Source organism: Camelus dromedarius, chromosome 29 (assembly GCF_036321535.1).
Source record: "Camelus dromedarius isolate mCamDro1 chromosome 29, mCamDro1.pat, whole genome shotgun sequence".
Taxonomy (NCBI): Eukaryota; Metazoa; Chordata; class Mammalia; order Artiodactyla; family Camelidae; genus Camelus; species Camelus dromedarius.
Genome location: NC_087464.1, coordinates 10,838,437 through 10,859,836, shown reverse-complemented (window position 1 = coordinate 10,859,836; position 21,400 = coordinate 10,838,437). Strand labels below are relative to the sequence as shown.

General features: G+C 41.6%; 1 protein-coding gene across 4 annotated transcripts in view; it reads left to right on the top strand.

Annotated features, from left to right (window-relative positions):
• Window positions 1-21,400, top strand: part of MCTP2 (multiple C2 and transmembrane domain containing 2) — a 197,459-nt gene that overhangs the window by 59,699 nt on the left and 116,360 nt on the right. For 3 of the 4 annotated variants that reach the window (XM_031440500.2, XM_031440501.2, XM_064480544.1), the window contains exons 5-8: window positions 12,244-12,386; window positions 13,154-13,230; window positions 13,750-13,861; window positions 18,271-18,306. In XM_031440500.2, coding sequence (XP_031296360.1) covers window positions 12,244-12,386; window positions 13,154-13,230; window positions 13,750-13,861; window positions 18,271-18,306 — 368 coding nt within the window. The remainder of the gene's footprint in view (window positions 1-12,243; window positions 12,387-13,153; window positions 13,231-13,749; window positions 13,862-18,270; window positions 18,307-21,400) is intronic. The other variant, XM_064480545.1, reaches the window with a different exon arrangement.

The following is a 21,400-nucleotide window of genomic DNA, read 5'->3' as shown; positions in this document are numbered from 1 at the left end:
CGTGACTGGGGATTCACCTGGTGTGTGTGTGCTGGAGGGGACGTGTGTGTGGTCAGGGCCACAGAGCGACAGACACCCAGCGTCAGCTGTGGCGGTTACTGCGTCTGCTCCCAGTTATTCTCATGTGGGTTTTATTTCTGTTGTTCCCTCTGGGAAGGGGAACGGCTCACGGCGTTTCCGCCAGTTTTATCATGGCCCTGCTTCGCAGTCTTCTGGTAATTCGTTCCACCTTTTGCATCTCTTTTGCTTTTCTCTTCTTGAGGTGGATTTTGTTACCCACCCTGCTTCCCTGCAACTGCCCCCTCCCAATGGGGCAAAAGGAACAGTTCAGGTTGTTTTCTGGGACCAGTTTCTTCTTTCTTATCAGTGTGACAGCAGAAAGGAGAGACTCGTTGTTAAAGGTGCATTATTTAAAGAAGAACTGCATTGTGGATTGATGGTTTTGTTTTTCTCATCTTAAATTTGACTCAAAAAAACGCCCCTGCAAATTTCATAGTGACCGGCCTGGGAAAACTCAGTGTGAATGAAGTTGTCCAGGTAGGTCATTGCTCACTGGGATTTTTTTTACTGAACCTACTGCACTGATCTGATTTTTTAAAAAATACTGTGTTCTAAAGTGAAATAGGATCTGACTTCAGATTACTTGATTATTTGTTATTTTCCCCTCACAGATATCTTCCTATGTTATAAAAGTTTTATTTTGAGAAGGAATTAAACACTTCAGGGGACATCATTCTTCGCTTAATCAGTGTTCCAGGTTAGGTGATTAGCCCAGATTTTTATCAGTAGTAATAATGCTGCAGTAAACGTTCTTGTGCCTACATCGGTGTCTCAGGCTCGGTTTCTTTGCAGGTCATTTGTTGCCGTGGATTGGATGTTCCCTGTCACATGATCTGAGCATCTCAAGAATCTCCGTACAGAACTGCCAGCTCACTCTGGAGAAAAACCTCTTTATTTTGCTCACCCCAGTGTGTGGCCCGCTGTTTCTCACCTGCACTGTGTATCGGTTTCCGTTGTTAATTTTGATAGAGGAGAAGTATCATCTTGTGTTTGTTTTAATGTTTGCTCACGACTTTGGACCCTGAGACATGCTTGTTTGGTTAGAAGATCTTTTCTTCTCTTTTAAGCACATCCATCGCTGTTGCTCATGCTTCCGGTTCTGGGCTGTGTTCACGTGGACTTGGCTACTTTGTCATTTGCATTTAAATTTTGTTCATAGAGTTCTTGTTGCAAAGATCTTTTCAGGTCCTACAGTTTTATCCTGGAGAGTTTCCCCTTTTGTTTTTGTACCTCAAAAGGTCTTTTTCTCTCTTGAGAGAAATACATATTAGCCTATATTTATCCTCTTTTCTGTCTGGTTTTACTTTTTTTCACTTATCTCTTTGATCAGTCTCAAGTTTATTTTGATTTCTGGCCCCAAGGAGGCACTTAGTTTTACTTACTTAATTAAACCAGGACTAACTTTTCCTTTCCCTAATGATTTGACGTCCACTTTTTAATTGCGTTTTAAAAATGCAATATCTATTAGGGTCTGTTTCTTGGGTTTCTCTTTGATTCTTATGGATGTGTCATTTTGCTGTGGTGCCAGCACCGTGTCACTTTCACTGTACCCAAAGGTCACTGTCAGTACTTTTTATTTTGCAAAAACTGGGGCTTTGCTTCGCGTTGGAGTACCTTCTCTGAACACCAGATGGCGCGAGATCACTGGTGTGCTTGTGTGGGAGCAACGAAAACACATCGGGTCAGCGTGTTCAGGAAGATGCTTGCTCTAAGAGCAAACATACAACTTTAAAGATGCAGGAGGGGAGGGGATAGCTCAAGCGGCAGAGTGCATGCTTAGCATGCACAAGGTCCTGGGTTCAATCCCCAGTACCTCCTCTAAAAACAAAAAGATAAAATAAATAAATAAAAACTTTAAAGATTCGAGCACCCACCCTGACACTCAGATAGCAGTTGGTTTTCCTCCACTCGGTGGGTTTACGTGGCCTGATGAGGTCCCGCAGCGAGAATGGGGCGCTGAGTTTGGAAACTTGTTGGCCAGCCATCTTTCCCTCTGGAGATTTCTGGGCTGGGTTTTGTTTTGAGACTCTGCATCCTCGTAGGTTGATTATAAGGTCTTGATGCTCGCCTGCTCTGGAGAGTGGGTTACTTTTTCTTTTCAGTGGAATCTGTGAAGTGTTCTGGAGCAAAACTGGCCTGCAGCCTGTGTCCGCCGCCTGTAGCCAATCTCCTCCCACCCACCTGAAGATCCCTGACTTGGACTTAGCTTGCCTTCCGTGTGGTTGGATGGGGTTTCTCTCGCAAGATGGTTTGTTTCATCAGTTCATTTCCATATTTATCTAATACGTGTATCGCAGCAGGTTGTGTTTCGAGTTATTTTCTTTCTTAAAATTTTTTTATTGAAGTGTAGTTGATTTACAATGTTAGTTTCAGGTGTACAGCAAAGGGATTCAGTTATACACATAGATACGTATATTTTTTTCTTTTCAGATTCTTTTCCATTATATGTATTGCAAGAAATCGAATATAGTTCCCTGTGCTCTACAGTAGGTCCTTGTTGTTTATGTATTTTGTATATAGTACTGTGTGCCTGTTCACCCCCAACCCCTGGTTTATCCCTTGAGGAATTGTTTTTGCTTCCGTGTTTGTCTGAGATGCTGAGAGGGTGTGTTCTGCTGGAGGGCGCGTGCACAGTTTACACTGAGGATGTAGCACGCGGAGGGTGCATCTGTGTGTTTCCACGTGTCTATGACTTGACTTGTGGCTTAATTTGGATGAGAGCCACAGCAGTGGGCAGCCAGTTCTGTCATGCCATCGTGCCTCGGAGCTTGTCCGGGCCGGATTTGAGGTGGGCAGCCTGGCCCGTGGTGCCGAGGGCTCTTACTCCAGGGACCGTCAGATGTACCAGATCCCCTCCAGTCCCAGCAACCCGGAACCACCGCAGGTTGCTGAATTCTGGAGTGTGGATTTGAACATCCCCGTGGGGAAGGCTTGTCTGTGCCTCACACAGTCTGGGGCCTCAGCTGGGAGGACTTGAGACTTGAGGAGGGGACTTGATCATCTGAAGACTTAGAGGTGCGTTCGGGCCCGGGTCGGGTCCCTGGGATGGGATGGTTGGAAGAGGAGGGCTGTTCCGCTGGAAGCCTCGCCACGCAGCCCGGCTTCCTTGGAGCCTGGGGGTTGTCACACTTCTCCTGTCTCAGCGCAGGGCCCCAGACAGAAATGCCCAGCGCCCCGGGCAGGAGCTGCAACATCCCTTACAGTGCAGCCTTGAAAGGACCATGGTGGCATTTTCACCACACTGCATTGGTTAAAGCAGCCGCCCAGATTCTGGGGGATGGGACAGGCACCCCACTTCTTTTTTTTTTTTTTTGATGAGGGGAGATAATTAGGTTTTTTATTTATTTATTCTTAGAGGAGGTACTGAGGATTGAACCCAAGACCTCATGCATGCTAAGCATGCACTCTGCCACTTGAGCTGTACCCTGCCCCCTCCCTGTATTGTTTTTGACCAAACCTTTCCTCTTTTCTGTGTGGTCATGCCTGCCTCTTTTAGCTGGGTTCCTCCTTTTTTGGTATTCCAGGCAGCCTCTAAGCAGAAGGTTAGACCCCTGTGTGCCTCCAACCCCCAGATCAAGAATAGGGGTGCGGATGTCTCTTAGTGACCACTCACCAGAAGCCAGTTTGTTCAGTAATCTGTTCACCAGGGGGCCCATTTACTGAACCTACCGAGCCCATCCATACCTTGACAGTGTTTCCCATTCATCTCTTTATAAAATTGTGTATGGAGTTGTTAGGTGAGGACTTTTAAAAAACAGCTTTTGAAGGTCTCTGGGTCATCTTAGTTAACGGGTTATGAAGACAAAGCAAACACAGCATCTTAAATAATATTTAATTTATCTCAGGCCAAAAAAAAAAAAAGGTAGAAGAGGATGGATGTGGCGTGGCCTAAGCTGTGGAGCCCAGGAAGGGGATGTCTAAGGACAGAAAAAGAGAGGACGTTAGAGGAACAGAGGTGGGGAGGGGCAGAGAGTAGGGAAGATGGGGAAAACTTGGGGTGGGGTGGGTGGGGCTGAGGGAGGTGTAGGGAGGGCCGGGGCAGAATCTGAAGGCCCCAGGAGGACCTCACTGCCCACAGCTCTCTGAATTCCCATTATTTCTTCCACACAAACTATAAGTAGTCAAAATAAACAGTTTTGCTTAAGCTTCATAAATAGTTAAACTAAGCAAGTTTTGGTAAAATTGGTCATTTCAGATCCTTGATCTCACTGTGAATTGGCCATTGGAAGTTCTTTCAGAAAATGGATTTCCCTAAGTTTGGTAAATTACATTACAGGGGCCCCCCCGATGGTCAGGCGCTGTCCAAGCTGCCGTTGGGGCGTTCCATATGGTGGGCTCCCCCAGAGGAGGGAAGTCAATGGCACGAGGAGGGAAGTCAATGGCACGGGGAGGAAAGTTCAGGAAGAGTTCAGCCCAGAGGTGCTAAGTGGCAAAACGTGGATAGCGAGGCCCTTAGGTGGTCTGGGAGGAAACTACTCTTCTGAGGTTGGTAGCAAAAAAACAGCTTCTAGAAGCTTGCAGCCACCATCTGCAGAGGGAGGGGAATGTGGGTGGTCCCTGCATCTGATTTTAGTGGAGAAGCCTGGCTTGGAATTCTGCTAGACTGGAGTCTACTGCTCCCAGTAAGGTAGACTTTGCTCTCCAAGGGAAATCTGTTTCCTCTGTCCCATGTGATGCCCTCTGAAATTCCCCAGGCCTGTTATGGGTCAGCTAAGAGAGCTGCACTTGGCTGGGACTTGATCTGGAGTCTCAGCTCTGTTGCTGGAGCTTTTCTTCTGGAAATCAGGCCTGGCCCTTACTTAAGCCAGCCTTGGAGAAAGTCCTAACTGATGGGGCTCCTGTAAAAACAACTCAGGTTTCACTCTTTTTCTGGCAAGAAGAAAAATTCTGCATTGAAAAGTGTCTAGATGTATGTGTATAATTAGAATGAATGGCCACTTGTTACTCTAAAGCCAGAGGGTAGGAAAAAAGTTAAATTTATACTTTCCCTATGTTTCCAGATACTGTTTATGCAGGAAAAATTCATCTACATGTATCTCAGCGTCCCTGTAGGTCTTGGTAAATAATTGACTTGAAACTGGACTTGTAAACAGATCTCCTGACAAAAATGATGAGAGATTACAGAATGTGGACTTGGTTGTAAAAATGTGGAGATCATTTCCTTTCATGAACAAACAACAACTCTGAGAAATGTATTTAATTAGGAGCCTTTTCTAGCTTAAGACAACCTTTCTTTTGGAGACCGTAGGGCTAAAGTTTTTGACTGGGCGATTGAGCTTGACTGATGGCAAGTAAGTAGGTTTTGTCTGCAAATACAGTGTTTACATTCAGTGCAGTGGGTTTTTAGTTCAAATTAGGAAGGCTAGTAAGTTTTCATGTATATGACACATGAACACAAAAATACATATGTAAATGACCATCAAACTGGTTTGTAGAACTATAGGCACAGAAGGAGATTGATATGTTACTGACTGAAGAAAGCAGGTAAAAAAAAAATACAGTACGAGGCTGGTTTCTTTTAGTGAAAATTGTGTGTGTCTAAAGTCTAGGTCCATATCAACATTTTAAGCTTTTATAATTGGTAGTAATACTCTTTTTTTTTTCTTTTTTTTTTTAAGTGCATCTTGACTTTCTGCCTTTTCTACAATTGCCATCTGTTGTATTAGAAAAAGCGAAGAGAAGGTGTTTGTAATTGGAGTTTCATTAGAGATGTGTCTTACTTGCGTTGCTAGGCTAGTTCTTGAGCCGGTCTGGGTGACGTGGTCTGATCTGTTTACCACCTCTCCTGTGGATGGTAAGCAAGATCTTCAAATACCATGGCTCTCGATGACTCTTTCCTGATGATGGACTTGAGTTATGTGTCCTTCTCACGGAGCTGCCTGTTAATTTCATGAGATTATATCTGCAAAGTGCCCTGAAGTCCTCAGGAATCCCCCTTGGGACTGTAGGTGGCTGGGGAGGGTAGCCAGGACTCGTGAATACAGAGTGATTTTTAGTTTTTATACATAGAGTCCGTTCCTTCCAGGACAGCCCAGGTTGTTTCGTGGAAATTTGCCCAGACCACATGAGATCCCTGTGAGAAGTCCGTACGATTTTCTATTCAACTTTTGAAGATGGTTCAAATAGACAGAAAGGGAGATAAACTTCACACCTTTAGAGATGGCAGTAGAAGGGGCATGCAGAGACAGATTGTCAGTGCTAAAATAAAGAAAATGGATATTTAATTACTACTACGTGCGTTATTACACAGGCTCCCTTTTTAAATTAATTGAGTAGTGATACCAAAAATAGTAGCACTTACCATGTGCAGGGCTGGAGACCGTTGCCACTAAAGTATGTTGGTTCATTCAGTTCTCAGGATAATCCTCTGATGTTGCTACTTTTCCATCTACAAGTGACAATAGTGAGGTATCAGGGAACTACGTTGTCTGAGATCATACAGTTACTAAAAGGAAGGGATGGGATTCCAATCCATCATGCCCATCTGCAAAGTTTATTCATTCCTTGATCACGTATTTATATTGTTGCAGCAAAGTGTGTTACAGCTCAGTTGTGACAGCAACCTGGATCCGGGTGAGAGACCAGGCAGCACTCGGAGAGTTGTTGGAGAGCTCAGGTTTATTACGCTGGCGGGCCCAGAGGAGTTAACACTCCAAGCTCTGGACCCCATCTGTAGGTTTACACAGGCTTTTATAGGCTACCAGTCTAGACTTTGCAACATCATATGCAAATAAGTTATAACAAAGGTGATTAGGAACATGCCTTGTAGAAACAGACCAATCAAGAGTGAGGGAAATGGACCAATCAGGAGTGAGCTCCATGCAAATGAAGCACTACAAATGGACCAGTCAGGAGTTAGGTCAAGGAACCAATAGACTCTTAGGGGTAAATTCCACTTTCCTAGAAACAAGCCTTTTCAGAGTTTAAAAAGCGAGATAATGCCACTGGGCCAGGGAACCAGATGGTGCGGGCAGGAGAGTAGTGGCCTTGCCTGGGGGACCTGCTGGTCTTTTTTATGGGGCTTCCCACCTCAATATCATTTGTCTACCAGGCATCTTAGGCAACTCTGGACATACGTCTTCCTTTCCAGAGCTGTGATTTGGAGGAGTTTAATATCATGTGCATAGGTGGTGCCCCAAGCAAACTGTTTTCTGTATTTAAATCATTTTAGGAAATACAGAGTAGAGAAGTTTTAAGCTGATTTTATTGTTGCTGTTGTTCACTATGCATGCATTTCTTAGGAGAGTATGTTCCTCGACCCAGGGAAGTTCCAAGTGAGGAAGGAGTCTACAGCTTTTCCCAAGGGTTTTGATGGTTTCACCCTTTTGGTCTGCGAAGCATCTCAACATACTAGTGTTCTGTGTATGATGCTTTGGGAAACCCTGGATCGGTACCTCTTCTAGTCCGAGTACAGCTTTCTCCTCAACTCCCCGGTGCTGTATTATCTCAGTTACCAGGTTTCTTTGCTTTAGTGTTTTTTCTTCCTTCTGAATTATAAGCTGCCAGATTTATATTTCTAAAGCTCGACTCTGATCATTTTACTTTCCTGCACCATAAGTAAACCTGGATTTCCTTCCCTCTCACACTAAAATCATTCCAGGTGGACCAAAGACTTAAGTGTAAAAAATGAGAAACTACAAAATCAGTGGAAAGAAACATGGCTGAACTAATTTAAACTCCTACAGTGAAGAAAACTTCTTTCTAAGCAGAGTGTTCAACTACAGTGCCATAAACAAAACTGGTAAATTTGACTCAATAAAAATGACCGTATCTTATGACAAGAAACAATGTTAGCCTGAACAAATTATGACAGGATTTATAGCCAATGGCTACTTTCCATAATTAAGGGCCCATTCACATCCATAAGCAAAAGACAGACCATGAGCCCATAGAAAAATGGGCAAATGATATAAATGAGAATTTCTACGACAAAGACGGACAGATGTAGGTCACTAAAATACGACGATCCTAAGCTTTACTCAATGTGTTAATGATAGAGAAAAACATACCATTTTTCACCTGCCATTCGTTTAAAATAAAAGTTGAGAACATCAAATGTTGGTGGGCACGTAAAGAAAAAGAAATGCAAACATGTATTTGTGGTCAAAGTGCAGTTTTGACGGACTTTGGAAGAACAGTTTGACAGTGGTGATAGAACCAGACAAGACAAATACTCATTTGCCTGGCGGTTCTTTTTGACTGTAATCACGTATGAGCTCCAAGATAGTCAGACAAGGATGCTTGTTGTAGTATTGTTTACGCTAGTTAAAAAAAAAAAATCAGAGGTGATGTCAGTGTTCATTATTTGTTAACTAGTTGCATAAATTAAGATACAACAATACGTTGAAAATATATGCAGTTGATAAAGAAAATGGTGAATCTGTATTGCTGATATGAACAGAGCTTCAAAGTACTTTCGCTGTGAATGCAATGAGTCCAGTGCATTTTAATATAATTACAATTGGTTTTTTTGTTTGTTTGTTTTTGTTTTGTTTTTGTTTTTTTTTGGTAAAACTCTCAAACGCATAGTGCATTAGAGGAATGGGAATGAGGAAAGGTTATGAAGAGTTTTCTTTTTATACCTTTCAGAGTCATGTGCATGTATCACACTTGTGAAAACATTAAAACAAAAGACAATAGGAAAATAAAACCACTATATTTTTTTGTAGAACAAACACTAAGCTCCTGATTTTCTAATTTTAGGCTACTTTAGTCTCTGACTCAAAATTGGGTTTTTTTAAACTTTCTCATTATATGTATATGTTTTGCCCTTAATTTCTGGATAAATTGAAATGCTTGCTTAGTACCACACACATCTAGCCATCTTGTCTTCTTTCCCCTTTCAGTTCCAATTCCTCCAGCTGAAATGGCCTCAGTCCTCCTCTGCGTGGTCAGACCCGTCCGTGTTTCAATCCCCATCTCCCGTATTTCAGCCTCCACTGATACCCCAGCTAGAGCTCATCTCTCCCCTCTGTGAACTAACATAACCCCCGACTTCTAGTTTATGTGGACACTTACCTCTTGGGCCTTGTGTTACATGTACGGTCTGCCCGCTGCCCGCCAGGTGCAGAAGGAAAGGATGTGGGATCCATCTTCCTCTGTCATCCCCCAGATCCCCTAGCCCGGAGCCACGCTCTGAAGCAACCTGTGTTTGTGGCACGTGAGCGATGTTGGCAGGCCTGACAGGTACAGGGTCAGGGGAGCTGTGACGGTCCCAAGTGTCATCGAGCATGAGCAGAAACAAGGACCATCACTCCCTGTTGTTGGGGGAAATTGGTCCAGCGTTGTCGGAGGACCGGTGACTGCTGGTAATCTCTCGGCATGCAAAGAACCACAGTGCATTTTGAACGGAGCAGGAAACGCTGGCCATTGATGCTTAAGAAGCCTGGATATTCTAAATTTGAAGCTGTGTGACTCCGCTGAGTCCACGTGGCAGAGCTGGTGGCCGCCCCAGGACGGAGGCACAGCCTCTGGCCTCCTAGCTTCCCTCTCCCCAAGTACCACACTACCTGTCTCTTCCACAGAGCCTCATTGTTCACGAAGCGCCCAGTGAAAAAGGTCAGAGTCCACCCATTCAGGTGTCATCTCGTCATCTGGGCCATCTGGGAGCTGCATTCCCGAGCAGCGACCCCTTTTCAGAACCTGCCTAGTTGAGATGTCACTTCCCTGACAGTGAGGCACTTAGGCTCGGAGAGAAAAAAAAAATCACCATGTGCCCCCTCCCCCCTTCTCAAATTTTCCCCAACAATTAACGCCGCACTAACTTGACACCCTCTTTGCTTGTTTGGCTTGGTAAACCCTGGTCCCTTTTTCTGTGAATTCCAGACATTAATATTTTCTTTCACGCAACAGCGGCCATTCACCCGTGAAACAGCTTGAACATTATGTAGCTGTCAAGATGCCTGGGGATTACCCAGTATGCTTTGCCTGTGAGAAAGTGACACCACCGAGGCCTAGTTTTGAGATGTTTATTTTGAGAGCGTGCTGACAGGCATGAAGGCCTGATCCCAGAGTGCCAATTTCATTTAATTAAAGGCCTCTTTTTATTATGGTTTTTCCCTCACTTTTTTTTTTTATATATCTATATCAAAATGATTGTTAAAATCTGACTTGCCAGAGATGTTCTCTTGGACGATAAAAGCCGGGGGGAGGGGAACGGGGCTGGGTGGGCAGTGGACTCACTCTCTTGTGGCTGTTCCACTGAACGGCTGTGAATGCCTTCATTTTCACTGTCCTGCTCAGAACTGCCGCTTAACGTGGCACAGGTGCGCCTGCGTGTGTCCAGGTTTAAGATAAAAGACAGCTGGGTTTCTGCCCCTTTGTCGCCAAACTGATTTATCTACTTTTGTTACAGAAGTGTAGTCAGTTACAGTGTGTCAGTTTCTGGTGTTCAGCACGATGTCCCGGTCATATACATACATGGATTCAATTTCACATTCCTTTTCATTAAAGGTTATTACAAGATATGGAATATAGTTCCCTGTGCTATATGGAAGAAATCTGGGTTTTTTAAAAATCTATTTTTATGTTTCGTGACTAACATTTGCGAATCTCAAACTCCCAAATTTATCCCTTCCCACCTGCTTTCCCGGGTAACCATATGATTGTTTACTATGTCTTACCTCCACACTTAAAACGTGAGCGTTGGAGAGATATGTGTGTGTATTTGTAGTTTAATTTCTTGGTTTTTAAAGTTAGTGGCCTTGCAGTACTGGAATGGCTGAGTGATCAAAATGATACCTGGGTTAATCCATGAAGACCTCTAAACAATGTGTGTTACTTGCTCCAGTGCTGTTACGTCCACTTAAAAGAGTTGGATGTGTACTGTGTTCATTTTCAGTCATTTCATTCCTGCCGCTAAATAAAAACCTAAGAAAGAGCTGAAAAAGATGATTGAGATAATTAATGGTGGGTGGTAACGAGTTGGCCATGCTTGTGGCAGAGTAGCCTACTTACTGTAATAATTGATGTAAAATTTTTAGACTGTATGAGCTTGACTTTAATATCGAGAACTCATGTCGGTAAATCGGTGGAGGTCTGTATTGAGCCCTGGCCAAGGCACCTGGAATTTGTCAGCGAACTAAACAGACTGTTAGTCTTTGAGTGCTTGTCCGCAGTCAGTTTCACAATTAATTATACTAGAACACCTCCCCAAGTTGGATTTTTTTCTTCTGTCCTAGCATTATCGGCCGGCCTTCATTGATGCCCTCGGGGATTATTCATTCGTGTCTTCTTTACTCATCATTCACGAGGGATTAATGGAAAGTGTGTTTCTGGCAGGGTTGTGTGTCCCTGGTATGAAGGCACACTTGCATGCGTGTAAAACACACGCACAACACATCATCCTCGCATTGTGTTTGTGGGCAATTTTTTTTTTTTCCTCAGTTGATCTGAAAAGTGTGGAGGAGGGCACGTCATCGGCCCTTCTTTCTGCTTTGGACAGAGTGGCTAGTGGGACATTATTCATTCCCTTTGGCGTCTGTTTCAAAGCTCCCCGGGAGGAGCCGGCGGGTCAGGGATGTCGGCCCGGTGTCGGCTCATGGGGGCTTCAGCTGGCCGGGGGTGGGGAGAAGTGTTCTCAGCTTCCCTGCAGGTGCAGGAGGCGGGGAAGAATGGGCAGCCCTGTCGGGTTAATCTCTACGCCCCGGTTCCCTTCCAAGTCCTGTCGCCCCATCTTTTAAACCAGCGGTTCCAGAGACTGATGGATGGATTATGATTATAAAGTACCGGGTTCTGTCGAGTCAGCCATCTGGCCACATGGCTGCAATGGTTTCTTTCCATTTTCATCGACTGACTCACTGCCATTCTTAGGAAGGGCTGGGCTTCCCCCCAGGACTCCTGACACTGTTGGCTGGAGCTGGTGGATTTGATTTCTTGAATTTTTGTGGGTTGGGCAGTGATGACATCCCCACAATAAAACAAAACAGAAAAAGCTCCAGGAGCCGGTTTATATGCCGGCACTGAAGGCAGAGACGAACCAGTCATTTACCCCAGATGGTTTCGTTGCTCTCTCCTCTCCACCTCTGGGGCCCTCAGTCTCCGCACAGGGAGACATTTGTTCTGGGCGTGTGCAGCGAAGTGCTCTTAAGCCTGGAGAGTGTGGAGAGAAAGCTTTACTTAACGGAGATCCGAGGCTTTTACGTACATTTTTAAAACCTGTCTTGCTCTCTTTTTCTTTTAAAGGCACGAGTGATCCCTATGTGAAATTTAAGCTGAACGGGAAGACTCTGTACAAAAGTAAAGTCATATATAAGAACTTGAACCCCGTTTGGGATGAGATAGTTGTATTGCCAATACAAAGCCTTGATCAAAAGCTCCGTGTGAAGGTAATCACAGATGACTTTCAAATCTGCTTTTGTGTTAAAAAAAAAAAAACATTTATTTCTCAGCGATATTCGCCCTCTGAAAAGTCAACTTCCCCAAAGGAATTATTTTATCATTCCTAGCACTGGGTTAAAAAACTAAGTATGGAAGGGGGTTCTTTATACCCTTTGTCAAAACTGTATGTTTCTCACAATCAGAGTGAAAATAATCTCTCCATTGATTGCTTTTAAACTTACTGAATGTGGAAGAATTATTACTGCCAGTGCAGTGGTGACAGGTACTGAAGCCTTTCTCATTAGCAATAACTTTATACTTAATAGAGCTTTAAGCTACCGGTTGTAAGCTTCAACTACTCTAACATCTGGGTTAAAACTGCATGAGTTGAGTGCAGGATGGGATTGCTGTAGAATATTTAGCAAATTTCTATTTAATTGGTGGATTTGCTCACTGTGGAAAATTCTCAATTTTAATGAGAGACCATTGAAACTACAGCGAGTGGTCCATTGTGCATAACATTTTAATGCATACGAATACCTCCTTAAACGTATTTTCTGCTGTTATTTTGGCCTTGGTAAGGAAAAACGCACAGGTTTGAATAATTTTGTTCACTCCATCGGCTTGGCTAAATTTCTCTTTAACCGTATGAGTTATTTTTAGATCTAGAAGACTGAATTCAAAATTCCCAGCCCATTGCATTTATTAATAACTTGATAAACCCAGTTGGTTTACCTGATTAATGTGTTTGTTACTGGCCTCCCCCTTTTTGTAGGTATATGATCGGGATTTAACGACGTCTGATTTCATGGGCTCTTCCTTTGTCCTGCTCAGTGACCTTGAGCTTAACAGGTATTGTAATTTTAGCTTCTACTTGTTATTAGTGAATTTTAGAGGGAACGCAAGATAATCAAATGACAAGATAAAACCTGAATAAATGAAAGAGTGCTTTAAAAGGTAAGTTTTTCAAAAACAGTGTAAGTTTTTCTATGATTTTTGCTTTTTTAGCTCCCAGTTATATACTGGTCGGATATTAAATCTTCCGTAATGTGTTCTAAAATATGTGTTGGATTTTGTACTTTCATCTGTTGATATTCAGGCTCATTAATCTACTTGAAATTAAAACCAATATTTACATTTTATTTGGGTACAAGCGGGAAAGAATTCAGTTGAAGAACTATTGAATTAGGCAATGCCAAACAGTTTCTCTACCCTGAAGATGATTTATTTTCACTGAATTTGGTGCTTTTGTAACTTGAGGCTCACTCTTATTCAGAAGTAGGAGACGTTTACCGTAAGCTCCTGATGTATCACAAGACTGTAAAGTGCGACCGACCAGTGCTAACATCGTTTTTTGCTTTTTGCTTGTAGAACGACTGAGCATATTTTAAAACTGGAGGATCCAAACAGTTTAGAGGATGACATGGGAGTCATTGTGTTAAATCTGAACCTTGTAGTAAAACAGGGTGATTTCAAGAGACACGTGAGTGTTGCCTTCTGTTCTTTAAAAAATCCTTCACTGCAGTTTGTCTTTGACGAATGGCTTGCCATGTGACTGACACTTTTATAATTATTTGGGTAGGCAGAATAGTTGTACAGAGACTTAAGGTACCTGTGTGGGATAATATACATCCTTTCTTTTAGAAACCTGGGAAGAAAATTCGTTCAGAAATGATGTCTATTTTTGGCTAGGGGGTGTGAAGAATATAGCTATTATTAAATGTATATGCTTCTTATGGTTTGCTTGTAACAAGTCATCCTGTAAAAATAGACTTTTACTAAGTGTTAAGGTTTCCATTTACTATTTTCTTAGGTACTGGATGACTTAGGTACTATTCAGTTATGAAAAGCCATTGCTAGGATTTAATCATTGTGTTGTATTAAGTCTATGTTTGCAGCATTTCCGTTTTTTTTTTTTTTTTTTGTCTTCCTTTTTTAGCTACCAACTTTTCTACTGAGAGTACTTCAGGGAAACTACACATTTTAACATTCTCTGGTCTGTTACATGGAAATCTCTAGTGAATGCACTACCTATTGACATCAAAAAAAGCATTGGATTTTGTGACAGTATGATCGAGGCTCTGTTTTTAGGAGCAAATATGTGACTACAAACCATGATCTTATGTTATATGCTGGGATTGTACCTTACAATTCCAAGAATTAAAATGAGAACAAAAGCATCTTTGATTGTAACTTATTTGAAAGGTGCTTTAAAAGCCAACTAAAAGCAGCCAGTTGAAAAAGGACTAAGATGTGTTAAAATTTAAGCATGTTTAGAATCTGGTATAAAAACCTGAAGCCTGTTTATAAATTAGGCTCCAATAGTACCTCCTGAATTGAGTCAGTGGGGTCAGTGTGGAGAATATTCTTCATTTTGACATCACCTTTGCTGTTAGTTGTAATTTATTTTCATGATGAAAATCATGACTGATTTACTAGTGAAAACACTGAAGACAGCTTAAAAGAGCACAAAGGAGCTGCACAGTGACTTTTCGGTTGCTAGAGGGTCAACTAAACAGTTCTATTTTTAATTTGAATTCTTTACTCATGAGTATTTACTTGCTGGTAACTGGTAGGGGGTGGGGAAGACCTGCATTTAGCAATTGTTTAAGAAGTAGCACTGTTCAAACTTGATGTTTTGATGTTAAAATGTCTTCTGTTGATGTTGTGTTTTTTTGTAATTTTAAAATTTTTATTTAAAAATTTTTTTTAATGAAGTATGATTGGTTTACACTGTTATGTCAATTTCCAATGTACGGAACAGTGATTCAGTTACATATATATGTATGTATATATTCCTTTTCATATTCTTTTCCATTATTGACTATTATAAGGCATCAAATATAGTTCCCTGTGCTACAGAATAGGACCCTATTGTTTACCCATTTTATATAGAGTAGTATTTTATATCTAGTATTTTATATCTGGCAAATCCCACCCTCCAACATAATGAAGGAGGGATTTCCCTTAACTTCTCTTAGTCTTGAAGGTATTGCCATCAGATTCAGTGTCAATGCATCCAGCAGGTGACCGGTTCCTTGATCTGGATGCCAGGTTCAAGTAACATGCAATGTAAATAAGAATTATTTGCCACATGGTCGAGCAATTGCCGGCTGATTTAAGTTCTGAAATTTATTACACATATAAGTGGGGTTTGTCAAGTTAGATGATGACCTCATGAAGATAGCTGCATATTTATTCCACTTGTGAATTTTTCTGTAGTGTAGTGGATCATGTTGAGCAGTAATACTGGCACTTAAAATATATTTAAATATTGCCAAAATTTGGAGTTTTTAAGCAGTGCCATTTCTGTTAAAATGTATTTCAAATTGCAGAGCAGTTAATACCTGATGCGGCTTCAATTTGTTTTTGGAAAACATTTCAGAGAACACCTTTTCAGAGCCCTAAAAGGAGCCACATTTGTCATCTTAGTTTTTTTTTTTAATTCTTGTTTTTTAAAAAAAAATTTATTTATTTATTACTATATTATTTATTTTATTTTGGCATTGAGGGAGAAGGTAATTAGGTTTGTTTATTTTTAGAGGAGGTACTGGGGATTGAACCCAGGAGCTCATGCGTGCTAAGCATGCGCTCTGCCACTTGAGCTACACCCTCCCCCCTGTCATCTTAGTTTGGCCCTTTATTTCCTTGGACTCCCTCCCCTCCTGTTTTTGGAACTTTTTCGACTGTGCGTGCTATCTGTGTGTTCACACAGTTTCTCATTTTCTTTGTTCTTTGCCTGCCCAGCAGTGGTCTTCTGTACATTGTATTTATTATCTGTATATTTTTTGGGGTATTGTAGAAACCCTGCCTGCCCTCATTTGTTCTGATTGGTAGTATTATTCTGCTATTTATATATTTGATTAAAGTGTACCTGAGCAAGGAATGCTTCCTCCTGGGCCACGTGTGGTTATTAAACACACAGTGCATCGCGGGGGCCCTTTGGATAGAGTGAATATCAGAAAATTCTTGCTCTTTTCATTGAGTTGAAGTTAATATTTAAAGATACCCTTTTTTAAAAAATTTTTGATTTTGATTTTTTTTTATTGGAGGTACTGGGGATTGAACCCTGGACCTCACACACACTAAGCACACACTTTACCACTGTGCTATATCCTCCCACTCCCCAAGGATATTCTTATATTGGGATTTTAAACAGGGATACCTAACACAGGAAACTTGAGGTTATTTACGGATAATTTGTTTGTAAGTTTCCGTGTTAATTTAAACCCTGGTGGAGAGATTTCGATTTGCAGTCTGGGTTTTGTACCCACCTTTCTTCCTGTCATCAGTGAGGCAGTCTTTGTTGCTTTAGAGCCAAGCTGATAAAAATCTTAACATCTGCACGAAGCCCGTGAATGTACCCTCACATCCAGGGATTTCAGTGCACACGGGCGTGTTTGTAGTTCGAAGGTAAGGTGCTGCCTGGAAGACCGACAGACCTGCCTTCTGTCTCTTTTTTTCTTGGCAAAAATGGGATTGTAGTTAGAATTACGGCCTCTGTCATCAGACAACCTGGGTTTGAATCCCGACTCCGCTGCTTTTCAGTTTTGAGAGGTGAAGTGATCCGGTCAGATTCACAGAACTCCTCAACCTCTCTCAGCCACAATGTCCTCAGGTGTGAAGTGATTTTAAAGAAGGATCATCTGTTGTATAGGTTTGTGAGGGTCAAGATTATCAAATGTAGTGCTGAGCATCCGGTAGATAAAGTTGTTTAGGAATAGCCACGTGTATGCCTGTAAGATGGTAATGAATTTTAGTGGTGGTTTTGGGTGGAAATATTTGTCAATTTTGTTGTCGGGAAAATACAGAAAGAACTGATTTTCGCACCCAGAATGTAGTACCCCTACCTCTGTGTCGTGTGCTGGGTGGCGAACTTTCAGTTTCACCAGGGGGAGTGTTTTTAACGAATATTTTTAAAGTCATTTCTGTACTAGCATTTCTAGTTGCTGATCACTGGAATATAAGTGGATTTCCCCCAAAGACTGTTTGTTTTCTGGTTTCTAATTTATCGGGGAGACGTGTTGGCAAAGTGGATAGGTCATTTGCCTAAAGGTACTTTTTCCTTAAGCATAACAGTTCACGTGGTCTGCTCGATTAGACTCATAATTGAGTTGTAATCTCCCAAATTTATCCAACTTTTAACATCCAGTTAGCTGGTTAACCAGCCAGAGTACAGCTTCACAGTGCTGGACGGTGACAGGAGTAATGAGAGGATTTTGTTAGGAGAGAATTTTAATTGTAGCCGAAATTCCACCGCCGTAGCATGACAAATGAGAGATCAAAGGAACGGTGGTGGAGTTCCTTGCTGTTCAGAACCTTTTTCCTTCCCTCCCTCAGTGCTGCGTGAGCCTCTTCTTCTTAACCGCGCAGGAATGACACAGATTGCTTTTCCCTATTATTTTGAATGTTGAGATTTAATCAGCAGAGGAAAATGGAGTCATTTTTTTTTTCTAGTATCGACAACTATGGAAACCTGAACATAAACTAACTTTGGCCATGATTTTCTTAAACATTTTCATCAGACTATCGGAATATTTTAGGAAGGAGAAATCTGCCTTTCCAGTTTGTTTTTAGCAGTAAAATTATAGTGTTTTCAGGCAAATAAAAACATGAATATACTTGTAAGGACTGAGCAGTATTCGTATGTCTTTGTCTGTTCCTTATTGAATATTAGGAGATGTGGGAACACACCACAGAAATGAGATTTTTTTCCTGTTTCTAATTACTTTCTTGCTCAAATGTATTTTCTCTGTAGCCTCAGAACTTGAGTGTCCATTGTCTGTAATGCATTCTGCACCATCTAACATGATAATACAATCACGTTGTTAACGGTCCTATTTCTCTCTTTTATTTTGCTCTTTTTCATCATTCAACGGACATAATCCTTAGCGTTGGTCCAATCGGAAGCGGTTAAGTGCCAACAAGGTAAATACAGCTGTTTTTCTCTTGACGTCATTTGGTTAAAAAGTTTTATCTTTGGAGCAAACACAAATGTATGCATGGCTGATAGCAGCCAACCTTTACGTGTACCAGCTTTCTTTGCCTCTTGCTGCTGTTAAGAATAAAAATGAAGCAATCTCTCCTTTAAAATTTCATTTAATAAGGGCATAGCCAGATGTTTGAACTGACACTTGTTTTAGAGGTGACATTTTATATGTACCGGCCATGTTAGAATGTTATACTTCATTAAGCTTGAATTATTTGGAGTGGAGTGCGGTTAGATTTAGTCCTTTAGGAAGTTATTTACCATTAGGTGGAAACCAGCTTTGGTGTTATAGGGGTGATGAAAAGATTAATGGAGGGGAATGAGTGGGATATTTTATAAATCTTTTTTTAACATTACTTTTATTTTTTACCTTTTTTTGGGGGGTGTGTGAGAGTTTCTTTAAGGATTCCTTCCTGAAATACTGGTGATTTTTCACACTGTTAGTATCTTTGAAGCAATTATACACTTCGGTTCAATTTATAAAAAGTCTAAGTGTAGCAAGGTAGGAGTGCATTATTAAAATATCAGGTTATGAAGTTGGCACATTGCGACTGGAGTGACTGAATGTCAAAATTAGTATAAAGGTAAACAAATGAAACCCCCCAAAATGATTTATGACTTAATTCAGCAGCTCTGTTACTTTTAAAAAAGGAGTAAGCCACGTGGAGGTGGCTGGGACGTGTCTGTGTCTGAGGAGGGGGGTGTTGGCGGTCCCTGTATGTGCATTTATTTACAAACACACACAGGCACCCAGACGTATGCCGGCTCTGTTCTCCAACCTCACTGTACTTTGGTTATTTACTTCTCTGTAAAATAAGGAGATTGAAACAAAGATTTCGTGAGTTTGTATGAGTGTGTGTATGTGAAAGACGAGAAAGAGAGAGAATATGAGATTTGGAACCTGACTAGAACTAGTCATTTAAGAAGAAAGGCAAACTTTCCAAACCTTGCTTTTTAAAATCCAAAGGACTCAAAAGTTCTGACTCTTCCTAAAGTGCATATCCTTTGTGTTTGGAGTACTTTAAAAATAACTAGGCTGAGATGCTTTATTACCCCACCAGTTCACAGGGTTTCCAAGCCTCTAGTTCGTTTTAGAAATAAAATTAAGAGCCAATAAGTCATCATTGTGATGCAGTCTCAAAAATGCCTCCAACTTTTGTCTTATTCCTTTGTAGTCACTAGAGGGTAGGAGAGCATCACGTCTGTCCGCGGAGGGGAGCCCGGCTCTCCCTCTCCCGTGCTCGGAGTTTCTGTAACCATCCGAAGCAGTAAAGCTCCCCAGCATGCTCTGGCCAAGCCTGACAAAGCAGTATTTTCTGGTTTATTGATTCTGCTGCTGCACTAAAACACTGGTAGGGTACATCAATAACCATCTTTAGTTAGGGAGCTCCGGCCTGTGGAAGAGCTCTGGCAGTTTGTGGAAGAACATAAAGGCTGGGAAGAAAAATTGTGAGCTTGGGGAATATTGGAGTCTAGGGAGGGCGGGAGAGGTTATGGAAGAAGGGCCAAAGGCATGAGGAGGGAGAGAAAAAATGTTGACGGCCGGGATGAAGATATCAAAAATATGAAGGGAACAGAGGGTCCTGGAGAGCAGTATTTATATCTGGACGGCGGAGTTGTGTCTTTTCCACCGAGCTGCCATCTGCTTTTTTTTCCCTCTCACTGTAGCTTCTAGAATTTTGACTTCAGTGTGCTGGGCTCAGAGACTTAATAAATGACCAAACCTAGTATGTATGTTTAATGAAGCCAGACATGAATAGAGCTCCTTGAAAGCTACTCATGGTCTAACAGGAGAGATGCAATTTGTGTATTGGTGAAGAATTTCAAACGTTACCCTGACTTTTTGCTCCTTAGAGTTGGCAGTTTTGGAGAGGAAAGAGAGATTGCTTCTAATTTGGCTTATGAAAATGAAGTCACGTGGGCACTCTGTAGATGCAGCGACGAACCCTCTGTGAAAGTAGTTAAAATACCCTGATCAACCTATCTCGGTATTTTTAAACTCTAAGCTTCTTTTTTTTTTTTTTTTTTTAGGATTTCCATATTACATTTAAAAATGAGGTAACAGAAGTTTGACATAAAGAAGATTACTTAGCTATGAGGAACTAAACATTTTGCTAGTCCTCAGTGATGGATTACCTAGAAAAGGTCCTTGCCCCTTTCACCTCAATCTTATTCTTGTAATAACTTAACTTTATTTAAATAATTGCTTCTTAAACCCATAAGTTTATAATTCTGCATCCTCCAAAGGGACTTAGAATGGCAGGGTCTTTGTGTGCTGTCTTCTAAAGTGTCCCCTTGATTTTAATACTGACTTTGATTTTAAAATAGTAAATACGTAGAGGTTGCCCTTAAAAAATAGATTTAGGTTTCATCCAGAAGCCTTTGCTTCCTTTCTGATGAGCCTTTTGAAGAGAGAACTGAAAATCTGATTGAAAAGGGCCTGAATTCTGTTAACTGATTCTTTTTGAGAAATTTATGATGCATCATCTCTTCTGTGAATAGATCTGTTTCCAAACCTCACTTCTCGCTTTCTAATGTGTGTTAACAGTTACAGGGACAGAAAAACAAAAACAGTTTCTTGTCTTACATCAAATTGGAGACTGGGATGAAAGCACGGTTATAAGAAATGGAATGGACAGGTCGCTCTTGGTGTTCAGAAATCTGCACACACATACACACACCCTCTCTGCACTTCCGTTTGGGCTGGGTTCTGACTGACCAGAGTGCCCTTTGAGTTACGGATTTTATTTATTTTAGATGAATTTGCACTGAGATACAGGATCTATTCTAACCCATTGTTGACCCACTGTTTCATGGCATCGTATGTCCTCCAGGTAAGGTAGAAGACGTCCCTGTACTGGTGCAGTATTTTTTTCTGTATGAAACTGGTTGACTAATGATGCCCGTTTGGCTTCATATTCATTTATCTCTCTTCCTCCCTGTTCTTGAGAAGGCTGATCACTGCAGGGTACATCTTCTCCATCCCCCGTCAGGTGGCCTCCAGCTGGCTGTGTCCAGTGAGAGGGACTCGTA